The following is a 24,492-nucleotide window of genomic DNA, read 5'->3' on the forward strand; positions in this document are numbered from 1 at the left end:
CTCTGAAATCAATAAAAATATATTTTTTTTAAAAAAGATGGGAATGAGGAACATGTATTCTTAAGCTTTTTAAATGATTTTTCTGCTATTCGAAATAATTAGAGAATAAGAAAACAAATGCTTAAAAATACTGTTTAATAGATAAAGTAAAACTGGGTATTACACATTTAATAGGTCACTTTAAAATGAAACAAAAGTTAAAAAGTAAAACAGAACATTTACTTTTTGTCCTTAAAGTGTTAGCATACAATTCAGTATTCTGTTGAAAGCACAGGCATGGTTGCAAGTCAAATGAAGGTTATGTTATAATTGATATTCTGAATTGTTAAGGAGAAGCAGAGGTGAAATGGAATGCTTTTTATTATTTTTTTGTTGTTGAAATCTTATTAAAAAACTTAATGGAATACAAACCAGAAACCGACTTCAAGGTCTCAAGTTAGATTAGATGTGCAGCCATTAATGGTATGTATCACTTAACATGAAGCTTTTTGAAAATAACTTTCCCAGCACAGGCAAGGGCTAATGTGTTTTCTAACTTCTTTGTATTTTTCTTGCTATTTCAGAAAAAGTGTTGAGCCCAAACAATATCAAGTATAATCCTCATACTTAATCCTGACTCTGAAATAGAGCAGAAAATCTTGGGACCACAGTTCCCACTTAAAAACTTAGAACTAGTAAATAAATTTAGAATTTTAATTCAGTTGTTCTCAGTATGCTTAAGTGCATAAGCACCTAAAAATTATAATATTTTTTGCAGATTTCCCTGAAGTGATGATATCTTAATTGATTGAAAGAACTAGGAAGAAATTCACTTGCTGAAATATGACTGCTTTTATATGTATACATAAACAGTAATTGTTCATCACATGTATTTGAGAATTAACATGTATAAGCTTTGTCTCTTATGTGCTCTTGGTTCATTCATTTTGTCATTTTTTTAAATTTTAAATCTTTTATTGATTTTAGAGAGGAAGGGAGAGGGAGAGAGAGATAGAAACATCAATGATGAGAGAGAAACATTGATCGGTTGCCTCCTGCACGCCCCCTACTGGAGATCGAGCCCAAAACCCAGCATGTGCCCTGACTGGGGATCGAATCAGTGACCTGTCGGTTCATGGATGGACACTCAATCACTGAGGCACACTGGCCAGGCCGTTTTATCATCTTATAGCAGCCATGCCAACAGACAAATTGAAAAATCAATGAAACTAAAAAAAAAGTGGGCAGAGAGGCTTACAAACCAGAAAGTTTTCTTACCTATTGTTCTCAGGGAATTGGGGAAAAAGCTGGTTTTATTCTTATGGCAGAACATCTTGGGTGAGCTCTCAACAGCACTGTTTCCTAGAAGCATAGTATGAAATCTGCTATTTTAGTGTATCTGCTCAGACCCATCTGCAAAAGAGAGCACTGCCTCCATGTGAGCAAACAGAAATAGTATAATTACCCGGAGTTTCTCCGCATTATGAAACCTAAAGGCCTTTCACATCGTTCTCACTGTGCAAAGCCAGTTCTGCGTGCCATGCTCTGGTCACTTAGAGCAGGGGTGGGGAAGCTTTGCCCTGCCAAGGGCCGTTTGGATATTTATAGCACCCTTCATGGGCTGTACACAATTATCCACTTAAAAAGTAGCCTGCTGGGTTTGGTCAAACATTTAAATAACTGCCTCCTAATGCTTTGGCCAGACCAAATGCTCTCCCAGGCCTGCTACAGCCTGTGGGCCGGACGCTCCCCACCCCTGATCTAGAGCATAGTTTATGTATTTTTCTAATTTTTTTACTAACCTTGTCTGTCCTATTGAGTCACCATCCAGCAATATCTGAATGCCTTTTATTCTTAGTAAAAAAAAAAAAAAAATGCAAACTTAATCTATATATACCATTGTGAAAAGCCAATGCAAAATAAAAGGATCCTGAAGAGAGAAAAAAAACATGGACAATATTTATAAATGCAGTATTTGTGCACGTTATAATCATCATTTCAGAGGAAGGAAGCAATTCTGAAAACAAACTTTCAAAGCTATTTTTACACTGACATTCTTTTTTTTTTTTTTTACATATGCACCCATTATGGCAGAGTTATCTTTTCCTTCCTTAAGTTCAGAATTGTCAAAGTTAATTTCCTGGTGTTCAATGTGCTCTTATTTTTTATTTAAATTGTTTAGCCAAAGTTAGGTCAGCACGCCAATTTATTTATATATTTGAGCACATTGTGAGCTGAAAAGACAAAGTCTGTATAAAGTATCTAGGTAAAAGTACTCCTCATATTTGTCAAGATTCATTCTTATGAAGATGTGCTCAGTAATTTATTAATATACTTTATTTTTAAGAGTTCTAGTAATAAATAAATATTAACATAACAAATTTACCAATTTTTGCCTTCAGAAGAATTATTTCCAAGAATGTTTTGCCTTTAAATAAATACCAAGCATTACAGTAGATGTTGCATGAACATGTGTAATAGAAACTAACAATATTCTGCAAAAAATATTGCTGTTATTGTAGTCAGAGGAATTGGTTTGATCACATATGTACAGTGAATTAGAAATAAGGCCTTAGAATATTCTGACTACTTCATAAATGTAGCAAAGTTAGTTTTGCTACCTTGAAAAATAGTGCAAATAAACCAAAAACATAACTTGTCTAAATTCATAGGAAAACTGTAATTTTGTGTTACGATTTTTTTTTCAAATGTATGACTTTGAAGTGTTTAAATAATTATACTACTGCTACATGGAAATGTATTGAATCAGAGTTTTACAAAGAAATCATCAGGGGACTTGACTGGTGAAAAGCAACAGAGAGAGAAAGGAATAAAAGACCCAACACCACTCCTAGCCGATCCCCGTCTGGCGCTGCCAAGCTGCAGGATGCCAGTTCAACAGGACAAAGTCAATCAAATCCTCTTCTAAATAGCGACTGAATAAAAAAAAGAAATGAGAGAGAGAAAGACAAGTACACTAGATTAAATGCTTGAAGATGAGCATGAATAAACGAAAAGTGCTCACAGAACTGAGAAGGAAGGAGAATCGGGAAGTGGATATGGATGCTGTCTTAACGTGCAAGGGTAAAAAGAAACTAGAATCAGGATAAGCTAAAAGCAAAGGGGGAAAAATGAACTCCTTGGAAGCGTTTGCTGAATAAGGAGTCTGACATCGCTGTAGAGAATGCTTTCTCTGGCTGTCTCAAATGACTCGACCAGTTAGAAAGAATAGCTGTGTATTGACAGAGACTAGACACCTGAGGCTCATAGAAACCAGCACTGCCTCCAACAGGGCTTGCATTCTCCCAGACTTTGATAGAGCTTGTCATCCTCATCCCCTCCAATGGCAGAAATCCCCGCCCCTGCTCCCGGGTCCCCCTCAGCCCCTCGCTCTCACTCTGTGGACAAGCTGAAGCTTGTGATCGCAGGTAAACGTGCCGTCTTCAGTGGCAGGGAGAGGCGTGAGGAGCAGATCTGGTGGAACATTCGAAGTACGAAAGAGCAAGCATCGACCTCACCCCTCGGGTTTCTGGCTTGCCCACGTGGTCGATGTAGTTGCCAGTCACTGAGATGGGAAAAATGAAGTAGAAGTAAATTTCTGGGAAAAGAACAAGAGTTTAATTTTTTTAGATATATTTTTATTGACTTCGGGGAGGAAGGGAGAGGAAGAGAGAGATAGAAACATCAATGATGAGAGAGAATCATTGATCTGCCTCCTGCACACCTTCTACTGAGGATCAAACTGGCAACCCAAGCATGTGACCTTCCCTTGACCAGAATCGAACCCGGGGCCCCTCAGTTCACAGGCCGACGCTGTATCCACTGAGCCAAACTGGCTAGGGCAAGAGTTCAATTTTTAATGTCACTTCATAGTGCTTAGGAGACACCCACGTGGGTATGCCGAGAAGGCAGTTGTAATCCAGTGGCTGGATTACAGTGGATTCTGCGCTGAAAACATACATTTTAACTTGTAAGGCTGTGAATAGAAGAAAGGAGAAATTGGGGTCGAGCTTAAGGAACACCCACCGGCAGCGCGTGAAGGAGAAAGAGCTAATGAACAGGGTGGCGAGGGACAGCAGAGAAGCACAGGAGAACCAGGAGAGATGCTGACACAACAAGCAGGAGCAGCGGGCGCCAGCCTTCGGAGCCTCAAGGACGCCCGGTGGGCGACGGCTGGTCTGGAGTGAGTGCTGCTCACCAGTGTAACCAGATCATTCCGGCCTCACCACTCCTCCTCTAGATTGACGCACGGCCTTTGAACTGATCGCCCTCTTCCAGTCCCAGCCGCTCCACCCCGTTACCCTTCTGCCTCCATTCTTCCAAGCTCCTGAGCCTCTCAGTAAAGCGCACCGTCCTCAGCAGGTCACAGATCATCTGCTTCACGATCTGGCCTCCCCCCTCCTCCGGCTCCTCTCCTGCCTCCCCGGCACACGGGAGCTCCCGGTCTCCCAAGCCATCATAGCCCCTTGGACAAAGGCTTCAGGCCTCTGTGCGGGCACAACCTCTTCCCTCTCCTGTGAAGATCCGTCTCCCACTGCTGGGCCCAACCAAGTCCTGTTCCACTTGTATCTCTCCGCTGGGAAGCCTCCACACTCCCCGACTCCCAAGTCCATTACTCTCCCAGCCTTGCTGTGCCTCTAAAACAACACTCTGCGATTGATTTGTTGGGCCCTTTAACTGTAGGTAGTATCAGATTCACTCTGTACTCAGACAACAGAGCTGCCACGTGTTAGACGTCCGGCACAGATCTTTTGAGTAAATTACCAAAACTCTGCCATTTGTAATTTTTCTTTTCCAGCCTTCTGCCTTGCTGTTTTATTACTGCCCAGTTGGAGGATGCAATGTTAAAGGAAATGTAACTTGGTTTCTTTTTCCTCCCTCTGGTTGAGGAAAGCACCGCTGGACTCTGAATTTTATTAAGGGGCAAAAGAGAGGAAGGTCCAGTGTCACTGGCTGTCTAATGGCCAGCGAGCACAGGAGCGTGGGTGAGAGGCTGTGGGATGGGTTCATGGGGTCCTAGCCAGAGCTCCCTCTGAGAGCAGGGTCTAAAGCCAGGCGGGAGACTGAATATTGCACAGTGACCACTGCCGTTGCCGAGCCTGGGCCTGAAATGATATTAGTTGTGTGACTGGGTGCAGAGCGTTGCTGGAGAGCTTGGAAGAGTGTTGGCTTACCATGGCCAGACTGCTTCTAGAACCCAGTAAGCAGTTAGTTCGGACCAGCCTGGCCAAGAGGCTTTGCTGACAGCCTCTGGAATTCCCTTCAACCATTTCAATGTTCCCTCTGCCAACAAAAATATTCCAATGACAAGTCACAACCATAGTTTTTGAATTTTATTTTTATAAATTATCTGTGTAGATGAAACTTGAATAGCAACATATAGTCCAGCCCCTACTATTAACCCACCAGCACCCTGACACGCTGTCTGCCCCGCGCAGCCTCAGGGTCAGAAAGAGGAGCCTTACTGCCTGAGAACGCTTGTTAGGCGAAAGGAGGTGCTGTCCTCTCTGAATTTGCTGGCCTGATTAGCCATTTTTGTGCAGAACAAAATAAAAATGCCTATGAAAAATGCAAAATCTTTCGCTCCAAAATAAGTATTTCATATTCAGCATGCCTTCCGATTCCAATTCCTGATTTAGTATTACGTTCATGTAACGTAAGTATTAAATGGATATACGCACCGCCCCCTTGTTTTTACGTTTCTGAACCTACAGAAAGCACTTTCCACCAGGACAGGCCCAAGCTGATTCCGCTTCCAGCAGCTGCTCCTGCATCTTTGAAATGAAATAGATCTGTTGATACAAGTATAATTGGAAGTCAGATCAGAATGATTAAATGATCCAATTACTTAAATCAGACACATACTAACCTGACTAAAGATGAAGAAACAGCTTGATTGGCAAAGGCTTACAGCAGACAGTAACCTTCAATCACTCTCAACCTCTGCAGTAAACACTGACGCATGCTTTGAAGGATCAGTGATCTCAAGGCTAGCAGTACAGAGGTTGGCACAAATTTAATAATCATTAAAAGAAACGAGGCTGATTGAGTTTTCGCTCTGAATAAGGAGATTCTGACTGATGGGGAATCTAAACCATTTTGAGTATCACAATGGAAAAAAGTGAAATTATATAATATGGTTTATTTATGTATTTATAAACTAGAGGCCTGGTGCACGGATTCGTGCACCGGTGGGGTCCCTCTGCCTGACCTGCAGGGATCAGGCCGAAACTGGCTCTCCGGCATCCCCCAAGGGGTCCCGGAGTGCGAGAGGGCACAGCCCAGGCCAAGGGACCTCATTGGTGCACATTTGGGGCCGGGGAGGGACCATGGGAGGGCTCCAAGGCATGTCTGGCCCATCTTGCCCAGTCCCAATCGGGCGGACCCCAGCATCCCAGCAGCAAGCTAACCTACTGGTCGGAGTGTCTGCCCCCTGGTGGTCAGTGTGCATCATAGTGACTGGTCAAATGGTCGAACGAATGGTCAGACACTTAGCATATTAGGCTTTTATTATATAGGATTAAATTTATTGGGGTGGCATTGATTAATAAGATTATATGGGCTCAATGATATGATACATCATCTGTATATTGCATTATGTGCCCACACCCAAAGTCAAATCTTTTTCTATAGCCATATATTTGACCCCCCTTTACCTTTTGTTCCCTGCCATACCCCTTCCTGCTGGTAACCACCATACCGTTGTCTATGTCTGAGGTTTTTTTGTTTGTTTTTCTTGTTTGTTCATTTGTTGCTTTCAGTTTTATATTTCACATCTGAGGGAAATCATATGCTTCTTAACTTTTTCTGTCTGGCTTTTTTTGCTTATCATAATATTGGAGCTTGAGAATAGTATACTATGGTTTTTAATGGGAAAATGTGCATTGTTAATGAAAAGGCTACCTCTATGGACTACATGTAACCTAGGGACCTTTATGATTCATACTGATTATTGAAGACTGTCCTTGCACCATGAAATTCATCATCTGGTTTCAAATAACCTAGGCCACCTGACAGGGCTGTTTGCCCATTTGGGGTAATTCAGTACCAAAATGCCTAATAAGTAATACGTGGTGAGCACTCCATTTAGTCAGTCAGTAGTTATTGCATATCCACTATGAGCTAAGCATTTAACAAAAAATGAAGACATTTTTCTTGTAGGTGGGAATGAATTCTTTCCTTGGTAATCAAAGCAAAATAATACAAATTTCTCTAATCAGCCATACAGTTCAAAACAAAACTTTGTCTTGTCTAGGCCACTGACATCTAAGCATACTTTAGGTCAGGAACCCATTCACTCATTGACTCACATGGCCAGTAAATGTTTATTGAGTGCCTACTGTGTGCCAGATACTGTGCTAGGCATGAAGAGTGCAACAGCAAGCAAAACAGACAAGGTCACTTTCTGCACACAGCACATACGAAACGGAGAAGACAGACAATTTAACACTCAAGTGTGTGATATCATGACAGGACTCCAGATGGAAGTGTGTTGATTTTGACCTCTTTGAACCGTGCAACTCTATGTTGTGAGAACATTTCAGGCAGAGGGAGCAGCCGGGGAAGTCCTGGGGTAGGGGTATAGACGGTATGTCCAGGGAGCAGTAAAAAAAAAAGTCAGTAATTGTGAAACATAGAAATGGGTGGAAAAGATTGATGAACAAATGAAATTGGAGAGGTCACTATAGGCCAGATTGAGTAGGGCCTCATCAACCCTGGTAACAACCACAGATTTTACCCTAAGGCCCATGGGAAGCCTTTGCTGGGTTTTGAGCAAGGGAATGATGTGGTCTTGTTTGCATGTTAAGAGCATCACCCTGGCTGTGCAGTCAGCTGGCTCTTGGGAAACAAGGAAAGCCATTCAGAGGCGCCTTCATTTCCCTGCTGATTTATATGTATAGACACACACACACACACACATATACAAGCTCATTGTAGCTGTATTTTACTGTAAACTCATTGTAGCTGTATTTCCCTGCTGACTTATATGTATACACAAACACACACACACACACACACACACACACACACACACACACATACACAAACTCATTGTAGCTGTATTTTTTATTCCTATGATCTTAGTGTCCTAATTCTGGATTAGTCTCCAAATATTCTTTTTTTTTTATTGTATTACACTTTTACTAATTTTTCTATATCTTGTCATTCCAATTTTTTCTCAGTACAGTATTTTCAAGCTCTTATAATCCAAAATACTCTCCCATCTGAGTATGAATAAAAAGCTAAAGTCATCCCAAATCTTTCTAGATCACAATATATTTGTAATTATATCATGTTATTTTTAAAAAAATATTTTATTGATTTTTTTATAGAGAGGAAGGGAGAGGGATAGAGTGCTAGAAACATCGATGAGAGAGAAACATCGACCAGCTGCCTCCTGCACACCCCCCACTCGGGATGTGCCTGCAACCAATGTACATGCCCTTGACCAGAATCGAACCTGGGACCCCTCAGTCCGCAGACCGACGCTCTATCCACTGAGCCAAACCGGTTTCGGCTATATCATGTTATTTTTTGTTAGAACTTTACATCTAAAAGGTAACTTTTTTCATATTCGAAAAATCACCGATTAGAGAACAGACCAGGCATGTATAGAGGACTGGCATTTTATGAGGGAAAATGTGAGCTTACACTGCAGCGGATGTTGAAGAGGCCCCTGCCTGGTACCACATCTGGATGAGTGATGAGAGCATGCTGCACGGTTTCTTGGCATTGCTCCCATGGGTGCCTTGACATGTGTCTGTAATGGTCTCAGCAAGCCCGAAACCCGCCTGCCTGACAACTGTCAAACCATGGAAGACCAGTTAGGAATGAGAAAGGTGTAGGATACCCCTATTCACAAATGAAAGTGTTCACCCAAGGACTTTATACTGTAATCAGCTATAGGCTGATTTACTTGAGCAGAATTTATTTATTTTTATATGCCCACTTTTATAGTGTGGCGCTTAACGGTACTTATTTTGAAAATAAAAACCTAAAAGATAATGATAAGAAATATTGTTTTGAATTCAAAGAAATTATAATTTAGCTTGCTTAAGATAGAAGACTGGCAATTTGTGAAGTGGGTAAATAGCATTGGTAAGGATAAATCAAATTCCTAAGATGTACCATTTAACCAGTTAACTGCCATACGTCCAAAACGGAAACCATCCCCACATGCCACGATATTTTGAATTTAATTTAAAAAATCAATTTGCAATGAATATTAAAAAAATAAATGTATTGCTCACAATTTGGGTGTTCTTGAATATTTTCAGTTGAAAATTCTCACAAAAAATGACTTTAAAGTTGGTCTGTAGATGCTTATGGCAGGCAAATAGTTAAAATATATAGTCACATCAAAGTTAAAACCATGGAAATATTGCCAAATTTCAGTTTATAATTTCTGATAACTCTAGTGTTTGTTAGAGCCAATAGTGTCTTGGCTTTTTTCCTCTTAAAATTCAAAACACTCTTTTAAAAAGCATATTGTGTTCCTGTAACAGTCACCTCCTATGACTAAAAGAAAAAGTCTTGACATGCGTTTGGCCGTGCATCTTAAAAAGACTTCTGAGATGAAGCCAAGAGCGGGACCATTTTGCACAGCCACACTTAAGAAAAGGAATGCAGGCATTTTCATTAAAATAAAAAGAATAGCGCCATTAACAAATAACTCTAGCATGAAAAATTAAATGAGAGCAAAAATAATCCAAAATGACTTTCTGCATGTTGCTGTGGACATTTATCTAAAATCTATAAATTTAGTTTGTTTCTACTATGTTCAAAAGTACAAGTAGATTTGTCTCTCATTTTATTTATATTGTCTCTGCATATAAATACATTTATATCATCTTTATAGACAATATATATTAAAAAGTGTTTTTCCACATTATCAAGAATGTTGACCCTTTCCATGTTCTAGATGATAAGTGTGTGTGCTAGATGGTAAGCACCATGAGCAGCAGGGAATTTTTCTTCATATGTAGTTAAATTGTATGTTGACTTAAATAAATAGATAGAAGGCAGGGAAGGAAGGAAGGAAGGAACGGAGGGAGGAAGGAAGGGAGGAGGGAGGGAGGAAGGAAGGAAGGAAGGAAGGAAAGGAAGGAAGGAAGGAAGGAAGGAAGGAAGGGAAGAAAGGAAGGACACAGATAACAAGGGCTGGGGAAAATATCGGAGTGAAAAAACTTATTTTTAGCATTCTTCAGTACAGTGATATTCTCAGGTTTTGCAAGAATTTGTAATATTTTTGGAAAACCGGATAAATAACAAGTGGTTTTTGTATTTTGAAAGTTACCGTACATAGAATAAAAAAAATAGTAAAATGAATAGGACAGAGCCAAATATCTCATCTTTAAAATAGAATACACTGGAGATGCTATCTGTCACCAGTTTCTTTCTTTCTTATAAAAAAAAAATTGAAAGAAATAGTAGGCTTCTCGTACTTCCAAACATGGCAGAAAAAGCTCAATTTATAGATTTTAGGTAAATATGTATGCCAAATAGTTCTTTTGTCTGCATTGAGTCAAAGCTTATTTGCAGTTGATGAGTTAGGTGAAGGTGGGAAGGTGATGTAGTTATGTTCAACCTGGAATGGACTAGACCAATTTAATACAAGATGAAGACCAAGCTCCAGGAGCCAGGGAGACAGCACAACCTGCCCACCTAATATCACCCAAGGTGGTTTCCATTTGGTCTCCACTCACACCCTCAGACGACCTTTTGAGGTGGGGTTAGTATGAGCGAGGCGTTACTTTCTACATTTTAGAGAGGCGTCAACTAACTTGAAGAATTGGGATTCTAACTCAGGTCTGTCTCTCACTCAGTGAGCATTTATTAGGGACAGATAATGGGCTGAGGCTCTAATTACAAGATCTACAGGCCCATGTCCTTCCCACTAAACTCTGGACTCGGGTGACACGGGACTGAACAGAAAGCACATGAGTATGGCTACAGACGATGAGAATGCAAGCTCCCCAGGAGAAGTAGAGGGCGCGCCATCAGCCCCAGGAAGGAAGCATTCGCATGACAAAGGAGCAGGAGTGGAGCCAGGGTAGGTGGGACTCAATGAGGACCTCACTGACTGGGAGGCCAGGAGGGAATGTTGAAAAATCAGGCACAATGCTCATTCATCCATCCACTCATTGACCACGACATGCAGAGTGTCTCGTGTGCAAGCGCGGTGCCTAGGGGTCAGGGAGGGGGGGCAGGTTGCCGCACTCATTTAGGCAGAGACAGAGGAGAAGCGCAGAGGCTGAGAGGGTGGTAGGAGACAGGATGAACGGGTAAATGGAAGTGACTGGCAGCATGAGCCCAGGAAACCAATGTGGGCGCTTTAGCGCTGACCGCCCTGGACATCATCCTGGGCCAGCTGGTCCTTCCAGCGGCTGGAGAGACAGTGCCCACCCAGGTCCCGGAGCCCTGCCTCCAGCACTGGGTTCTTCACTGGCCGGGCCTGACCTCCAGAAGCCTCTGTGACTCTGTGTCCCCATATGATGCCGTTTCTCACAGAAATGCAAGACGAGAGTTTTGAGTTGTCATGTATTTCTTAAAGGAACACGCAGGAGAGAAGTCTGAATCCTTGGCAGAACCTGCAGGTAGAAGCCACTGTCACTCACTCAGTGAGCATTTATTAGGGACAGATAATGGGCTGAGGCCCTAACTGCTCACAGGACACAGTGTCGTGCCAACAGAGCCCGACTGACCACCTGTCACGGATGCTTGTGTGTCTCTTCCGCTGTGATCGCTGCTGTGGGGCTCCATGGCCCTGATGCTGAGGTCACATACCTGGCACCTCGTAGGTGTTTGGTGCTTACGGGTTTGGACTAAAATGATGAATGAAAATGCGTGTGCTTAGGCGTGAAAAAGGGGGTGTCTGCCAGGAAGAGCTGCCGCCCTCCCAACACCGTTAGCAAGAAGGCCTTATGGGGAGCTCATGGCTCCCTTTCAAAGCTTAATATTTTTGAGAATGTTCTGAATAATTCTTATTTCAGGGAAAAATTTCCCAACGTTTCTACCTAAAGGCCTTCCTCCCAGGGCGTGGAGCAGCTCACGACTGTTCTGGCCCACACGCTGCACACAGCCCTGTTTGGGCGCAGCCAGCCCCTGCCGTGGGCGCTACGGGGCCACCCCAAGGCCACCTCGTGTCTGCGAGGTCAGCTTTCCCGTGGCTGACACGGAAGAGGGGGAGAGAGACGGGGACGCTCCTTCACGTGAAGGCTCTGCTTGAAAGTCATGTTTGTACAGACAGAAGTTCAATCTGCGTTGTTTCCAAAGGAACATTCTATTCCACTGGAATTTTTTCATGTACATATGTTGTTGTTTTTTCAAATGGGTTTAAATAATTTAGATATAAATTATCCAGATCTAAATCGATGTAAGATAAATTTACCTAGGTTGGTAATGTCATCATTTTAAGCAAATTGTCAAATATAATGTATTTTTTAAATGTTTTTGTTGTCTTTAGAGAGAGGGATAGAAACATCAATGAGAGAGAAACATCACTGAAGCATCATCGAGCCCCAACCTGGGCATGTGCCCTGACGGGGAATCCAGAGTCACCTCCTGGTTCATGGGTTGATGCTCAACCATTGAGCCGCACCGGCCGGACTCAAATCTAATATTTTTATTTTTAATTATATTTTGAATTTATCAAAGATGATATAACACTTGTGCATCCACCACCTAGTTTTAACAAATGAACATTTTATCATATTTTCTTTTGATCTTTTCTTAACATAAGTAACATTAAGAAAAACATAAAAGATAGCATTACAGATAAACTTAAGGCATCCTCCTTCATTAATCATGTTCCCCATCTTTTCTTTCCAAGGTTAGGATACGGAATCGCTACGAATACTTTCATTGTAATTTTTGCCATTATTCCAATAATGAAATTTATGATAACATGTTACAGTATGTATTAAATTTTATTTTAGTGCCATTTTAAATTAGTAAAAAAGAAAGGATGGTGTAATCATAAAGCGAGATCATTTGGTCTAACTTGTAATTGAATAGAATTAGTTCCTACCAGAACAATTGAGTCAGTGCCTTATTTTTATGATTAACTATAACAGCATAAACTTGTGTTGTTATCCGTCTGGAAAAAGCATGTCACAAAAACACTGAGAATTAATTCCATAAGGAAATGTTATAAGTATACAAACATCGTCTTATTTTCCTACCTTTATATCCTAAGAGCAAAAAATGGATTGAAACTTGTTGGACAGATATTGTGTTGTTCGCATGTGCCACCCATCATTCATTCACACACACCCCTCACCCACCCACATACACACACACACACACACACACACACACACATACACACACACTCACTCACTGCTGAGCTCCAAGCTCCCTGAGAGCCAAGGCATAAAGGACAACATATCAGGTCTGAAGCTCACATTATCTAACCAAAGGAGGTAAGCCAGATCATCAAGTAAGATCACCTTTTCCCCCTGAAAAGAATGATCACGAATATCCTTATAGAAAAAACGAATAAAAGTTAAGCAAATCAAAATGATCTATACAGTGGACTGGGCAATATTTTCAAAATAGCCATTTTTCCTCAATGCAGAGCTGTTTTTCATCTACCGTTCCCTATGTCGCATGGATAAAATCCAAGGGTGTGATGTTAAATTGCAGCTTTGTGGAAAACTAGACTGCAGTGCTGCTCAGACACACTTACTCTTGAAAGATCTTTGTCAAAGGAAAGCATGCCAGAGGGTCAGCTGGTAAAATGTGAACATGAGGGCGCCCCGCTGGGTGTGGCAGTCCCACAGCCGGGCCCAAAGGGGAGCACGTGACCAGAGAAGAGAGTGAGGATGGAGTCTATTGAATGTGATCCCCCCCCCCGCCCAGTTTCATTATATTGTTTTCCATCCAGCTATTAATGGGGCTTCCATGCTTTCTGACTTGGGGGTGTATTAAGGCCCATCTAGACAGAGCGGCCTCCCGTTAGTGATCACAGAGTCACCCTTGGTTATTGGACGTGTTTTCCAGCCCAGTGAGCAAGAGCCTACACGTGATGCTCAGGAGGGGTTGTTGCTTCAAGCTGCTTTAAACAACGCGTATGAGGAGGAAGAATTGTTGACTTTGATTATCTGAGGGTGTAAATGCAGCTGCTCCCAAAAGGAAAAGAAATCCGGGAAAAATGCTGTGGTGCACGAGGCAGATTCTGCTTCTGGATCGGGACACTGAGAGGCCCTGGCACCGGAAGGAGCTGCTGCCACGGCGTCTTCGGTCCGTCCTGGGATCGGCCGGCCGGCGCTGGTACCAGGAGCAGCCCTCTGGCACCTGCAGTGAAGGCGCTGCCATGGTCGGCGGAGCCCCGTTCGCCCCCTCTCAGCAGCAGAGAAAGGAATCATTGCCCCCCGAGCCCACGCTCCCCCCTCATTCTCCGCCTCGGCACACAGCAGGGCAGGAAGAAGGCAGGAAGGGCAGAGCAGGAAGCGCGGTGGGACGTGTTTTCCTCCGCTGCTGGCTGTGCTGTGCCTTCCTGTCAGGTCCCTAGGCCCTGCTGATGCTCCCTTTTCCTTCTTACGTGAATGCCTCACTCCGGGCTCTCCTGGGAGCCCCCTGCTGATGGCAATAGCCTGGTGACTGGTCCCTCTGCCCACACCCCACCGCCGCTTCATCTTCCTAGAGCACCCCTTCCATCACATGACCTTCTCATCACCCCGTGCTCAGAGAGCTCTCGGGACTCCCCACTGCCTAGAGCAGTGGTCGGCACACTGCGGCTCGCAAGCCACATGCGGCTCTTTGGCCCCTTGAGTGTGGCTCTTCCATAAAATACCACGTCCTGGGCGAGTCTATTTTGAAGAAGTGGCGTTAGAAGAAGTTTAAGTTTAAAAAATTTGGCTCTCAAAAGGAATTTCAATCGTTGTGCTGTTGATATTTGGCTCTGGTGACTAATGAGTTTGCCGACCACTGCCCTAGAAGGTAAAGGCCACTCCTTGGACGGGCATCGAGGCCCTTTGCAATCTGGAGGGTTGTAGGCCGCCGCACTTCTGATGGGAAGAGCTGGTTCCAATCAGATCGGTCTATTCGCGGTCCCCCAGCACCGGGTGCCCTGCCTGCCTCCCCACATCTCCCCTGTCGCTCACTTCACCGCGATTCTGTTCAGGCCTCCCCATCCTTTGAGGTAGTTCCGTCTCCACCTTCCCCCCCCCCCCCGACCCCCCACACCCCCCGCCTTGTGAGCATGAACCTGAGAGTCTTGCAGGGGAGCTACGTGCCTGGCACAGAGGAGCCCTCCAGCGCTTCCTCTCCTTTCTCACCCCTCGCTCTTGGTTTCACTTGGTGAGTCGGTTCTGCCAGCTGCTCTGCCCCTGATGTTTGCGAGTCCATGCATTTAATGACTGGTCCCCATCGCCACACAGGTCCCATGTGGAGGAAGGCATTTCAGTGCATGTCACTGAAGCATGTACATTAAGTAAGAACGTTAAGCTCCTTATAGTGGAATGAAGGGGAGAGGGAAAAGGGTGCGGCTGGAGCCAGACTAGCTGAGGTTTCTCCGTAGACTGTGCAAGTCACCCGCCTCGGAAAGAGCTAAGGGACTCGTGTAAAATGCTGATGGATGCGTCCTGCCCAGAACTATGGCATCGCACTCTCTCATGGTAAATCTTACCCACAGTGAGCATGGGAAGTCTCTGGGACTTAGAGGGAGAGAACGCATTCACTGTAATTAGTACTGCACACCAGCATCACCGGGGGCATGACTGACAGCTGCACTCACCTGGGCCTCACCTAGCCTCTTCAGCGACAGCGAGAGCGTGGGCCCAAGGTGAAATACTCCACAGAGGCTGGATCTGCATCCAGGATTGGAAACCACTGAATCAAACGTTATTAATGATCAATATTTATTGGGCAATTACAGCTTCTCAGAGACTTTGTTAGCAATCTGTGTGCGTTATTTCATTGTATCCCTATAACCCTGAGTTAGTCTCTCTGTTTCCATGGGCTTGGGGAAGTGAAGGAACTAGTCCAAGGCCATACAGCCAGTATATGATCGAGCCTCAATTACACACAGGTCTGATACCAAATTCCAAGCTCTAGTCACATTCCCATCTACCTGTGTCATTGTGTTAGACATTATTTCAATACTAGAGGCCTGGTACATGAATATTCATAAATATTCATGCACTGGGCGGGGGGGAGAAGGAGGAGTCCCTCAGCCTGGCCCACACCTTCTCACAGACCAGGAGCCTTTGGGGGATGTCTGACTGATGGCTTAGCACCGCTCCCCGTGAGGAGTGGGCCTAAGTGCAGTCTGGCCTCCCTCTGCAGGAGGTGACCAGCCAGGCGATCAGGGGGACAGCGCAGGCTGGCGAGTGGCCAGCCCCGCCCATCGATCGCCCCTCCACCACCACCGGTTACCGCCAGTCGCTGTCCCCTCTCTCTGCCCGCTGGCACCAGCCTTGGCTGGTCTGGCGTCACCCGCTCGCCAGCCCCACTCCCCGCCAACCAGTCATTCCGCCGTTGGGTCTATTTGCATATTAGTCTTTTATTATATAGGATATGACTGTCAGTATCTTCCCCAGGCATGGTTCTCCCTGTTCAGTATGTGATTCTGGTTTTGGAAGTTTTGCGTGCCTCTCCCTCCCCCAGGAGAAGGGTTTCTCAACTCCGTTTTCCTTCCTGTAGATACCCAGTGAGTAGCTATTTGTTGTCCTGGGCTTTGCCCCAATATTCCCGAGAACTTCCCGTCTAGTAGGCCAACTGCCATGCTTTTCCTCCTTATAAAGAGAGAGATATTAATGGCAGCTAATGTTTTCCATGTCCAAGGTACTAGTAAGCCCGGTCCCCCTTGGAGAAGCTCACTGCGGTCCTGGGTCACATGTCTGGAGAAGGGCATTGTGCTTCCTAGGTTTCAAAGCTGCTAGTCAAAGGGTTGCCCGTCTCCAGTGTGTATACCCAACCTCACAAATGTCCCGAGTGACAACACGGGAGACTTGCTAGTCTACCTCTCAGCCAGTGCTTTCACGCGCTTTGCATAGGGGGTTTAAGTTTTCAGTGGGCTTTCACATCTCATTTTCCCCTCACCAGTCACAGTTAATCCTGAGTGGCCGTCCCTTTACAGATAAAATGCCGTAATCAAGTTCCATCAGCAGGAGTGGTGTGAGAGTTAATGAGTAAATGGGCTGAAATTATCACAAGAGTCTTGAGTGAAAGGTGCCCTGTTTTTGCTGTTATTAATGGGAGGCAGCTCCTCCATTACAGGTCTGATGGAGGGCACAGACAGCAGCCCTGACCTCACTGACCAGCCGCCAGAGCGGGTCTGCCCGCTTCCCCAGGGACAGGCTCCAGGGAGACATCCAGCCCAGGGCCAGGGCTGTGTGGCCGAAATGCAGAGTGGACACTGGTCAAGAAGCTTGGGAGAGGAATGAGTGACAGGCCTGCCCGATAAAGGGAACCTCATCTAGTGACATGAGAGGGAACCACAAACCAGATGTATGAGCAGGTGATTTACTGCCTGGCGGCGTTGGCAGCCTTACACAGACTCGGCCAGGGAAGAGCCGTTCCTAAGTACTCGGGCAAAGCTAGCTTAACTCACTGCAGAACATCCTTGAAAGAGCCATTTAAGCCAGGCAGGCACTCAGTTAAGTCAAGCCCCCTGCCCACATATTCATGAGGTAATTATAAATGTCTCTAAGTTGTCTTAGACACCACCTTCCGCTTCCTATAATTTAGACTTTTCACTCCATCAGGTGATCTTTTAAAATGATTGCATGTTTCTTTTCTTTCTTACGATTCAGACAGCACAGGTTTTCAGTCAATGTTAATTTTCTTTGAGGGATCTTAAAGGGCTCTATTTCCACAGAGAGACCCCTAAAATGATTATTTTCAAGTGAGACTTATTCTCTTTCTCCGTAGCCTAGAAGACAAGAAATCTATGTAACCGCAGTGCCAAAATGTCAAAAGACTGAGATAGGTTGAAAGAAGAAGAAAAAGCGCCAAAAAAAAATCCCTAACGCCACCATGCAGTCCAAAGCCTAACAAATCCCTGGCTCACATAAATACTTGTGACACGCTGTAATTAACTAGTGACTCCTCTCAGAATGAATAATAATGCAATTATTTGCCAAAGGCAGTGAAGAAGGGAACGTTTCTGTTTTTAAAAATGTCTGCCTTTCATTTCTGTAGGAAAAGAAAAAAAACAACAACACAAACCCTGGATTAATTTGCATAATTATGAAAATTACGCAAATTAATCCAGGGTGACCTGCCGTGTCACCATCACACTGTATGATAATTCTGTCACTTTTTTATCAGAGCCTTATACTTTTTAGTTGTTTGAGGTAGCAATAAACCAAGTCACTGCCACGTTTAAATTATATTGGCTCCCCAAATCTGCACCACAAAATATAAATAATAGCCCGGCAAACCCATCTTTTCACAGTTGGAGTTCAATGCCATTGAGCCACCGAGGGCCAGTGCTGCTTCCTCCCTGCGGCCACAGAGCCAAGGAGGAAGGGCCTGAGTCCCCCGGGGCCGCCTCTCCTTCCCCAGGGAGGCCGTGAGCCACGCAGCGCAGAGTTAGGGAGGGTGTATGAGCGTGTGACTGCCCCTCTCTCTGGTGTGGGAATGTCTACAACAAGGACCGTTCCTTTAACTCCACCAGCCCCCCTGCCACTCTGAACTAGGGAATTAAGTCAACAGGCGTTTATTGAAAACCCGCTCTGACGCGCTGTACTGGGTACCAGGAAATCGACATGAAAAAGACATACTGTTGGTGAGAAGGTTGTAGAAAAGTCAAGATATAAACTAGCAAATAGAACCATTAGCAATGCAGTGAATGCCACCACGGAGCCCATTTACACACACACACACACACACGCGCGCACACACTCCTTCACTCATGCAAACACACACGTGAACATGGATTTCTACAAATTCCACTCTTTACAAGTTCTTGATCCCATTTCAAGCAGCGGCGTGATCCCATAGCTGTGGCCACATGGCACCGTCACGGCTAAAGCAGGAAGCCACTCCTCAGTGACGAGCATGTAGAGACGGTCACCTCTATCCGAGCTCGCCGGCCCTAAACAGAGTGAAAACAGCCAGAGTTCCTAAAGCAGTTCTCTTGCCCCCAAAGAGTGAAGTGCATGCGCGCCTTTCCCGCCGGCCTCTTGAGCAGAGGGCTAGATCATTCCGATACGATGGTCTGCAGGACGACACTCTGAGACAAACACGGGTGTGCAGACAACCCTCCCACTCCATCAACAAACCGATCGGATCCAAACCGATTCCCAGGAGGTGAGACCCCTGCCAGGGCGACCGCCTGAGAAGGCAGAATTCTAGGCCGCACCCCTGAAGCTTGCCTATGAATCAGTATATTGTAAAGTTTTCTGGAAAATCCTAACACACACTCCATGGCAAGAGGAAAGGGCTGGGTTTTACTTGAACACACCCGGAGAGGGTCCTCGCTCCACGATTCACTGGCTCTCTGACCTCATGTAATGCCATTGGTCCGTCAAAGGCTGTTGTGTTGATGAAATAACGCCAGGCACGCGAGGAGCCCGGCCGGTAGCGAGCTGTGTGCTTTCATCAGCACAGTCTGTGCCGCTCTGAGGAGGGGACACAGGTAAAAGGTGCGCTCCACCTCCGAGGAGCACACAGTCTGTTCAGGAATATAATATGACTCCTAGTAAAAATGTGAAAGATGAGTTCATATTCTAAGAGAGTAAATATTTCAAGGCCAGAAACAACCCAACATTCTGAGTAACAAAGTACATTGTAAAATACAGAGCATTACAAGAACATGGGAAAAATCATTAGAATTTTGCTTTAAAAAAATTCTTCTAATTCAGGTGGCCTAATTCTCATTCTTTCGCCACATTTGTATTCATCCTAAGAAACATACTAAAGTCACGAGTGGTAATCAGCTTCCTATGTACAAGTGAACTAGGAAAAGAGCAGGGGATCTGGGGAAGGGGCCACGGGGTAGGCCTCAAGGGGCTCTTGGAACCCCAACATACTATGCAGAGTTGTCCGTGGGTATTTCTGAGGAGAGACCCACACCTTTCGTTGGATTCTCCAGGGTCTGGGGCCCCCCGAAATGTTAAGGATCGGGGAGGATTCCGGGTCAGCACAGTGGACATGCATCGCATGCATGCCGAGGAGATGGACTTCTGGTTGCATTCCATGGTCTCCTTGTTGGCTTCCGGTTAAATCTCGCCTGCACCCTTTCCCTCCGGCTCTCCCCGCCCAGCACCCCGAGGAAGGACCAGCACAGGGGGTGCGCTGAGGGAGACGCACCGCAGCGGCAGGGCTGCTCAGCCGGTGTGGCTTCTGCGGGCTCAGCGTCAAGGTCATGTGCAGGCTTGCGAGGTCCCCGCGGCCGGGACCCCCTGACGGTCCCTGTCTGAGTTTTCCCTGTGTGTCTGTCACCCGCGGCTCCGTCGTTCGAAGTCGTTGTGATTCGTTCTCTTTTTGTATCAGGTGGAATCGCGAGGCACTTCCCTGGAAGGAAACCCTTCCGTTTTGCCAACTTGCTGTTTGCCAGCCTCGCCATTCTTCCACGTGGTGTTTGCTTGTAACGTGGTACTGTCCCCATTGACGTGACGTGTTGTGCTCTCTCTCCCCTTAGGTGTGTGTGCAACATTGACTGTTCTCAAACCAACTTCAATCCCCTCTGCGCCTCCGACGGGAAGTCCTATGACAACGCCTGTCAGATCAAGGAGGCGTCGTGTCAGAAACAGGAGAAAATCGAAGTCCTGTCTCTGGGTCGATGTCAAGGTAATGTTCATCCTAAAATTCATCTCACAGGCCCTGGCTGGTGTGGCTCAGTGGATAGAGCGTCGGCCCGTGGGATTCCCCGTCAAGGGCACATGCCCCATATGGGCTCCATCCCCAGTAGGGGGCGTGCAGGAGGCAGCCGATCAATGATTCTCTCTCATCATTGATGTTTCAATCTCTCCCTCTCCCTTCCTCTCTGAAAAAAATAAAAGTATTTTTAAAAATTCATTTCAAAGGATGTTTTAGTCTTTGTCTAGAAATGAAAGTGAAGAAAGCTTCTTATTAGGCAGCTGTTTCATTCCAAAAGGCAGTTCTGGTGTGTAATGGCTAGTAGAGTCGACTGTGGTATTTGTGTTGATTATAAGCTTCAGGGCTATGGACAGCGGCCCGTATCTTTTTCTGTCTAACGGGACTGTACCTTCACCGGGCCATAGACACAGAAACACAAGAGCCAGTTTTCAGGAGGTAACCGACATTCTCCCTGCGGAGGACAAAAAGAAAGTCAACATCGTTTTAGCAAAGAATCTTTGAAATTAAAAGTAAATAACACCACTCATATATGGATTTAATAGAAATATTTCAAGTACATTTTTAAGGCGAATGTTCTATTTTGTTTCTTGTTCAGAAATATTTTGTTGATTTTTTACTTGTTTTTTTTTACCCAACTTATCTTAGTTATATTGATAACCCTCTCCTTGCCCTAAAATTTAGAAAACTGGTATCATTCTATTATTCGCTCTCAAACTGATACTGACATTGTCAATCTGTCTTTATATCATGGTTGCTTAGAAGTGTAGTTGTAAAAATACCTTAATTGCAATGAAAGTGCTATTGGGGGTAATATAAAGTTGACGTTAGATGTTAAGAAATGGTTAACCAATCTTTATTGTTAACTTTTTTAACACAGACAACACAACTACAACTACTAAATCTGAAGATGGACATTATGCAAGAACAGATTATGCAGGTACGTAAGATTTTCTATGACAAGACGTGGGCACGGCGATAGATGGTCCTGAGGATTCATTGTTCACCATTGGTCCTGAGTTTCATGGTGCGATGTTTCTGACATGCTGGGTCTTCTCCTGCTTTGTTCCGTCTTTCAGTAGGCAAGAGTGAATTTTTTGAAGTAAAGAAGACCCTTTTTTTTGCCAGAGTTAAAGCAATTGTCAAGAATGTCAGTAAGATATAATTAACTTGTTTTGACAGTGCAAATGGTACAAATGACAAAACATTTATCAAATTAATGGGTATCCGTGGAAATTAATGCCATTTTTGGCAGTATATTGTAATGAATGCAAATGTTCTAGTTTGAATTTTCATAAAAGTCAACAATAAAAATGTTTGCTAGGCTCTAAAAAAGCTGGAAATAAAGGACAGCTATAAATAGTATTGCAGGCTGTCTCTATTCAGAAGGGAAGTTAAAAAGGTATGTATAATTTGTTTTTAAAAATAATAAATTTCTTTAATTTACTTAGAAAGTTAAATGCATCTTCTGACACAATGCAAAATTACAAAGCATTTTATATAAAAATGTAAATTTTATTTTGCAATTATAGGATATTATTTTAAGGACTATTTCTACCAAATATAATTTTCCTAGGTTGTAAAATAATTTATAGATATACAAATGGGATTAAACAGATCCTTGAATTTTATACAGAACTCAAGATAAATATAAAAATTGAATCATTGAAGTTGATTACAATATGTGGATTTTTTTTAAATATTTTTTCACTTAGCTATTAAGAATTTATAGCTAGATTTATGGCTAATATTCAATAAAAAAGAATTGCTTATTTTTTTATGATCTGCAAAAGCTTTATTATACCTTACAAGGCTATTATTAAGAACTGGTGAAAGAAAGCATTTTGTAATTTGCTTTGAAAACTACACACACGTAAAGTGGATTTTTATAATGTTTTTTATTTTTATTGTTGACACTATTACAGATGTCCCCTTACATTTCAAAATATGCACTACCACTCATTCTTTTTGAAATTGCATTTCCCTTAACAATGTTCCTGATGTTATATTTATATACAAAGTCAATCTTGATGAAACTGAAAAAAATTGGTCAATCATATATTTTACTTACAGATACTTCAGACCTTTTAGAATTTAAAAATAGTAAAAGACTTCTTTTAACGTTATTTTTTATTTTTATCTAAATGTTTTTGAACATGTAAGTAAAACTTTTCACGTGATAGAAGTTTAGAATTGTCATAGGCAGTGATACATGAAGAAAACGTTAGCTGTGCTATTGTATAGCTGTCCCCACGGTGTCCAGGAGAGATATTAATAAGTGTTCCTTGAAAAGAATTGTTCATAATCAGTACTTTGGGGAAGAGCACAGAAAAACAAATGATTTTTTTTTACCCAGGATTCCTCACAACTCCTATGTGTACTATAAACTTTTTAAGAGATATGCATCCTTTATTATTTATTTACTCATTTATTTTTTTGTTATGGAGAATTTCTAATCAGCACAAAACACACACAAATGTAGACTGGAGAGTATGGTGAACCCACATGTACTCATCAAACTCAGTAGCACCAACCCATGCACGGCTCACCTACCCTTATTCCCACCTTTAGCAGTTTCCCCACTTTCAAAATATGTGGACGTGAATGCCAGAAATGGCATCATTTCATTCACAAACACTGTAACCTGCATCTTTAAAAGATCACCCCTTTTGTATGCAATATTACAGTGTCATCACACCCAACATAATTATGAATATATCTTTATAATACATAACTTTTGTCAAATTTATTTGATGAATAACACTTTTTTTAATAGTTGATTGATTTTTAGAGAGAGAGGAAGGGAGATGGAGAGAGAAACACTGATGTGAGAGCACATCTTATACTCTGTGTCCTGCACGCCCCCTACTGGGGATCGAGCCGGCAACCAGGGCTTGTGCCCTGACCAGGAATCGAACCTCCTGATGCCCAACCGAGCCACACTGGCCAGGGCAATAACACATTTTTTGTGTGTGGCAAGTTTTACAGTAGTAGTGTTCCCAAGAATGCATTTTAGAATATGCTGATCTGCAGGAAAATATTAAAAGTAATAAAGGATAATAATAGAAAACTAAGTTCTGAGGCTAATAATACATATTTTATACTTTAAACGAAATAAAGTTTTATTTCTATAGCTTTATTACTTACAATAACTATATCTTTACAGTGTTATAAGCCACCACCTGGCACATTTAATTTTACTGTAGCCTAAATTATTTCTAAATTTCATAAGGATCTTATTTCCATTCCAGGAGTAGCTTACTAACTGTGCTTAAAATACTTTAATACATGTTTTGAAAACTAATTCATATGAGGAGGAAATCTTCAAAAATTTAACATTCTATGAATATTTCCCCATTGACCCATCTATCATTGGACTCAGAGGAAAATCAAACCTCTTCCTGAGAATTTTGTCCCTGAAACAAAGAACTCTTCATATTGATGACTGCCAATACACAAATAGATGTGTTTTGGGGGGGTTAAATTTTTATTCCAAAATAAATTCATATTTCGGTTTGGTTTCAAACAACCTCTGATGGTCAGTGTCAATGCTTTTGATTGACATTTTTTATCTTATCACTTTATCGAATGTGAAAAGGAAAGAGAATTTATCTTTGAATACAGGCAAATGAAAACTGCTTAGTGTCCTTCAAAGTCTTCTAGTTTGACATCAGATTTATTTAAGGTTAAAGTGAACTTTAACAACACATATTTGTTGAAATCCCAGTTTAAGACAGGAATGGA

General features: G+C 43.2%; 1 protein-coding gene across 1 annotated transcript in view; it reads left to right on the top strand.

Moving 5' to 3' along the window:
- Positions 1–24,492, top strand: part of TMEFF2 (transmembrane protein with EGF like and two follistatin like domains 2) — a 236,887-nt gene that overhangs the window by 166,131 nt on the left and 46,264 nt on the right. Inside the window, exons 6-7 of the mRNA XM_054723459.1 lie at positions 20,573–20,721; positions 21,629–21,688. Coding sequence (XP_054579434.1) covers positions 20,573–20,721; positions 21,629–21,688 — 209 coding nt within the window. The remainder of the gene's footprint in view (positions 1–20,572; positions 20,722–21,628; positions 21,689–24,492) is intronic.

The sequence above is a fragment of the Eptesicus fuscus genome, chromosome 11 (genome assembly GCF_027574615.1).
Source record: "Eptesicus fuscus isolate TK198812 chromosome 11, DD_ASM_mEF_20220401, whole genome shotgun sequence".
Taxonomy (NCBI): domain Eukaryota; kingdom Metazoa; phylum Chordata; class Mammalia; order Chiroptera; family Vespertilionidae; genus Eptesicus; species Eptesicus fuscus.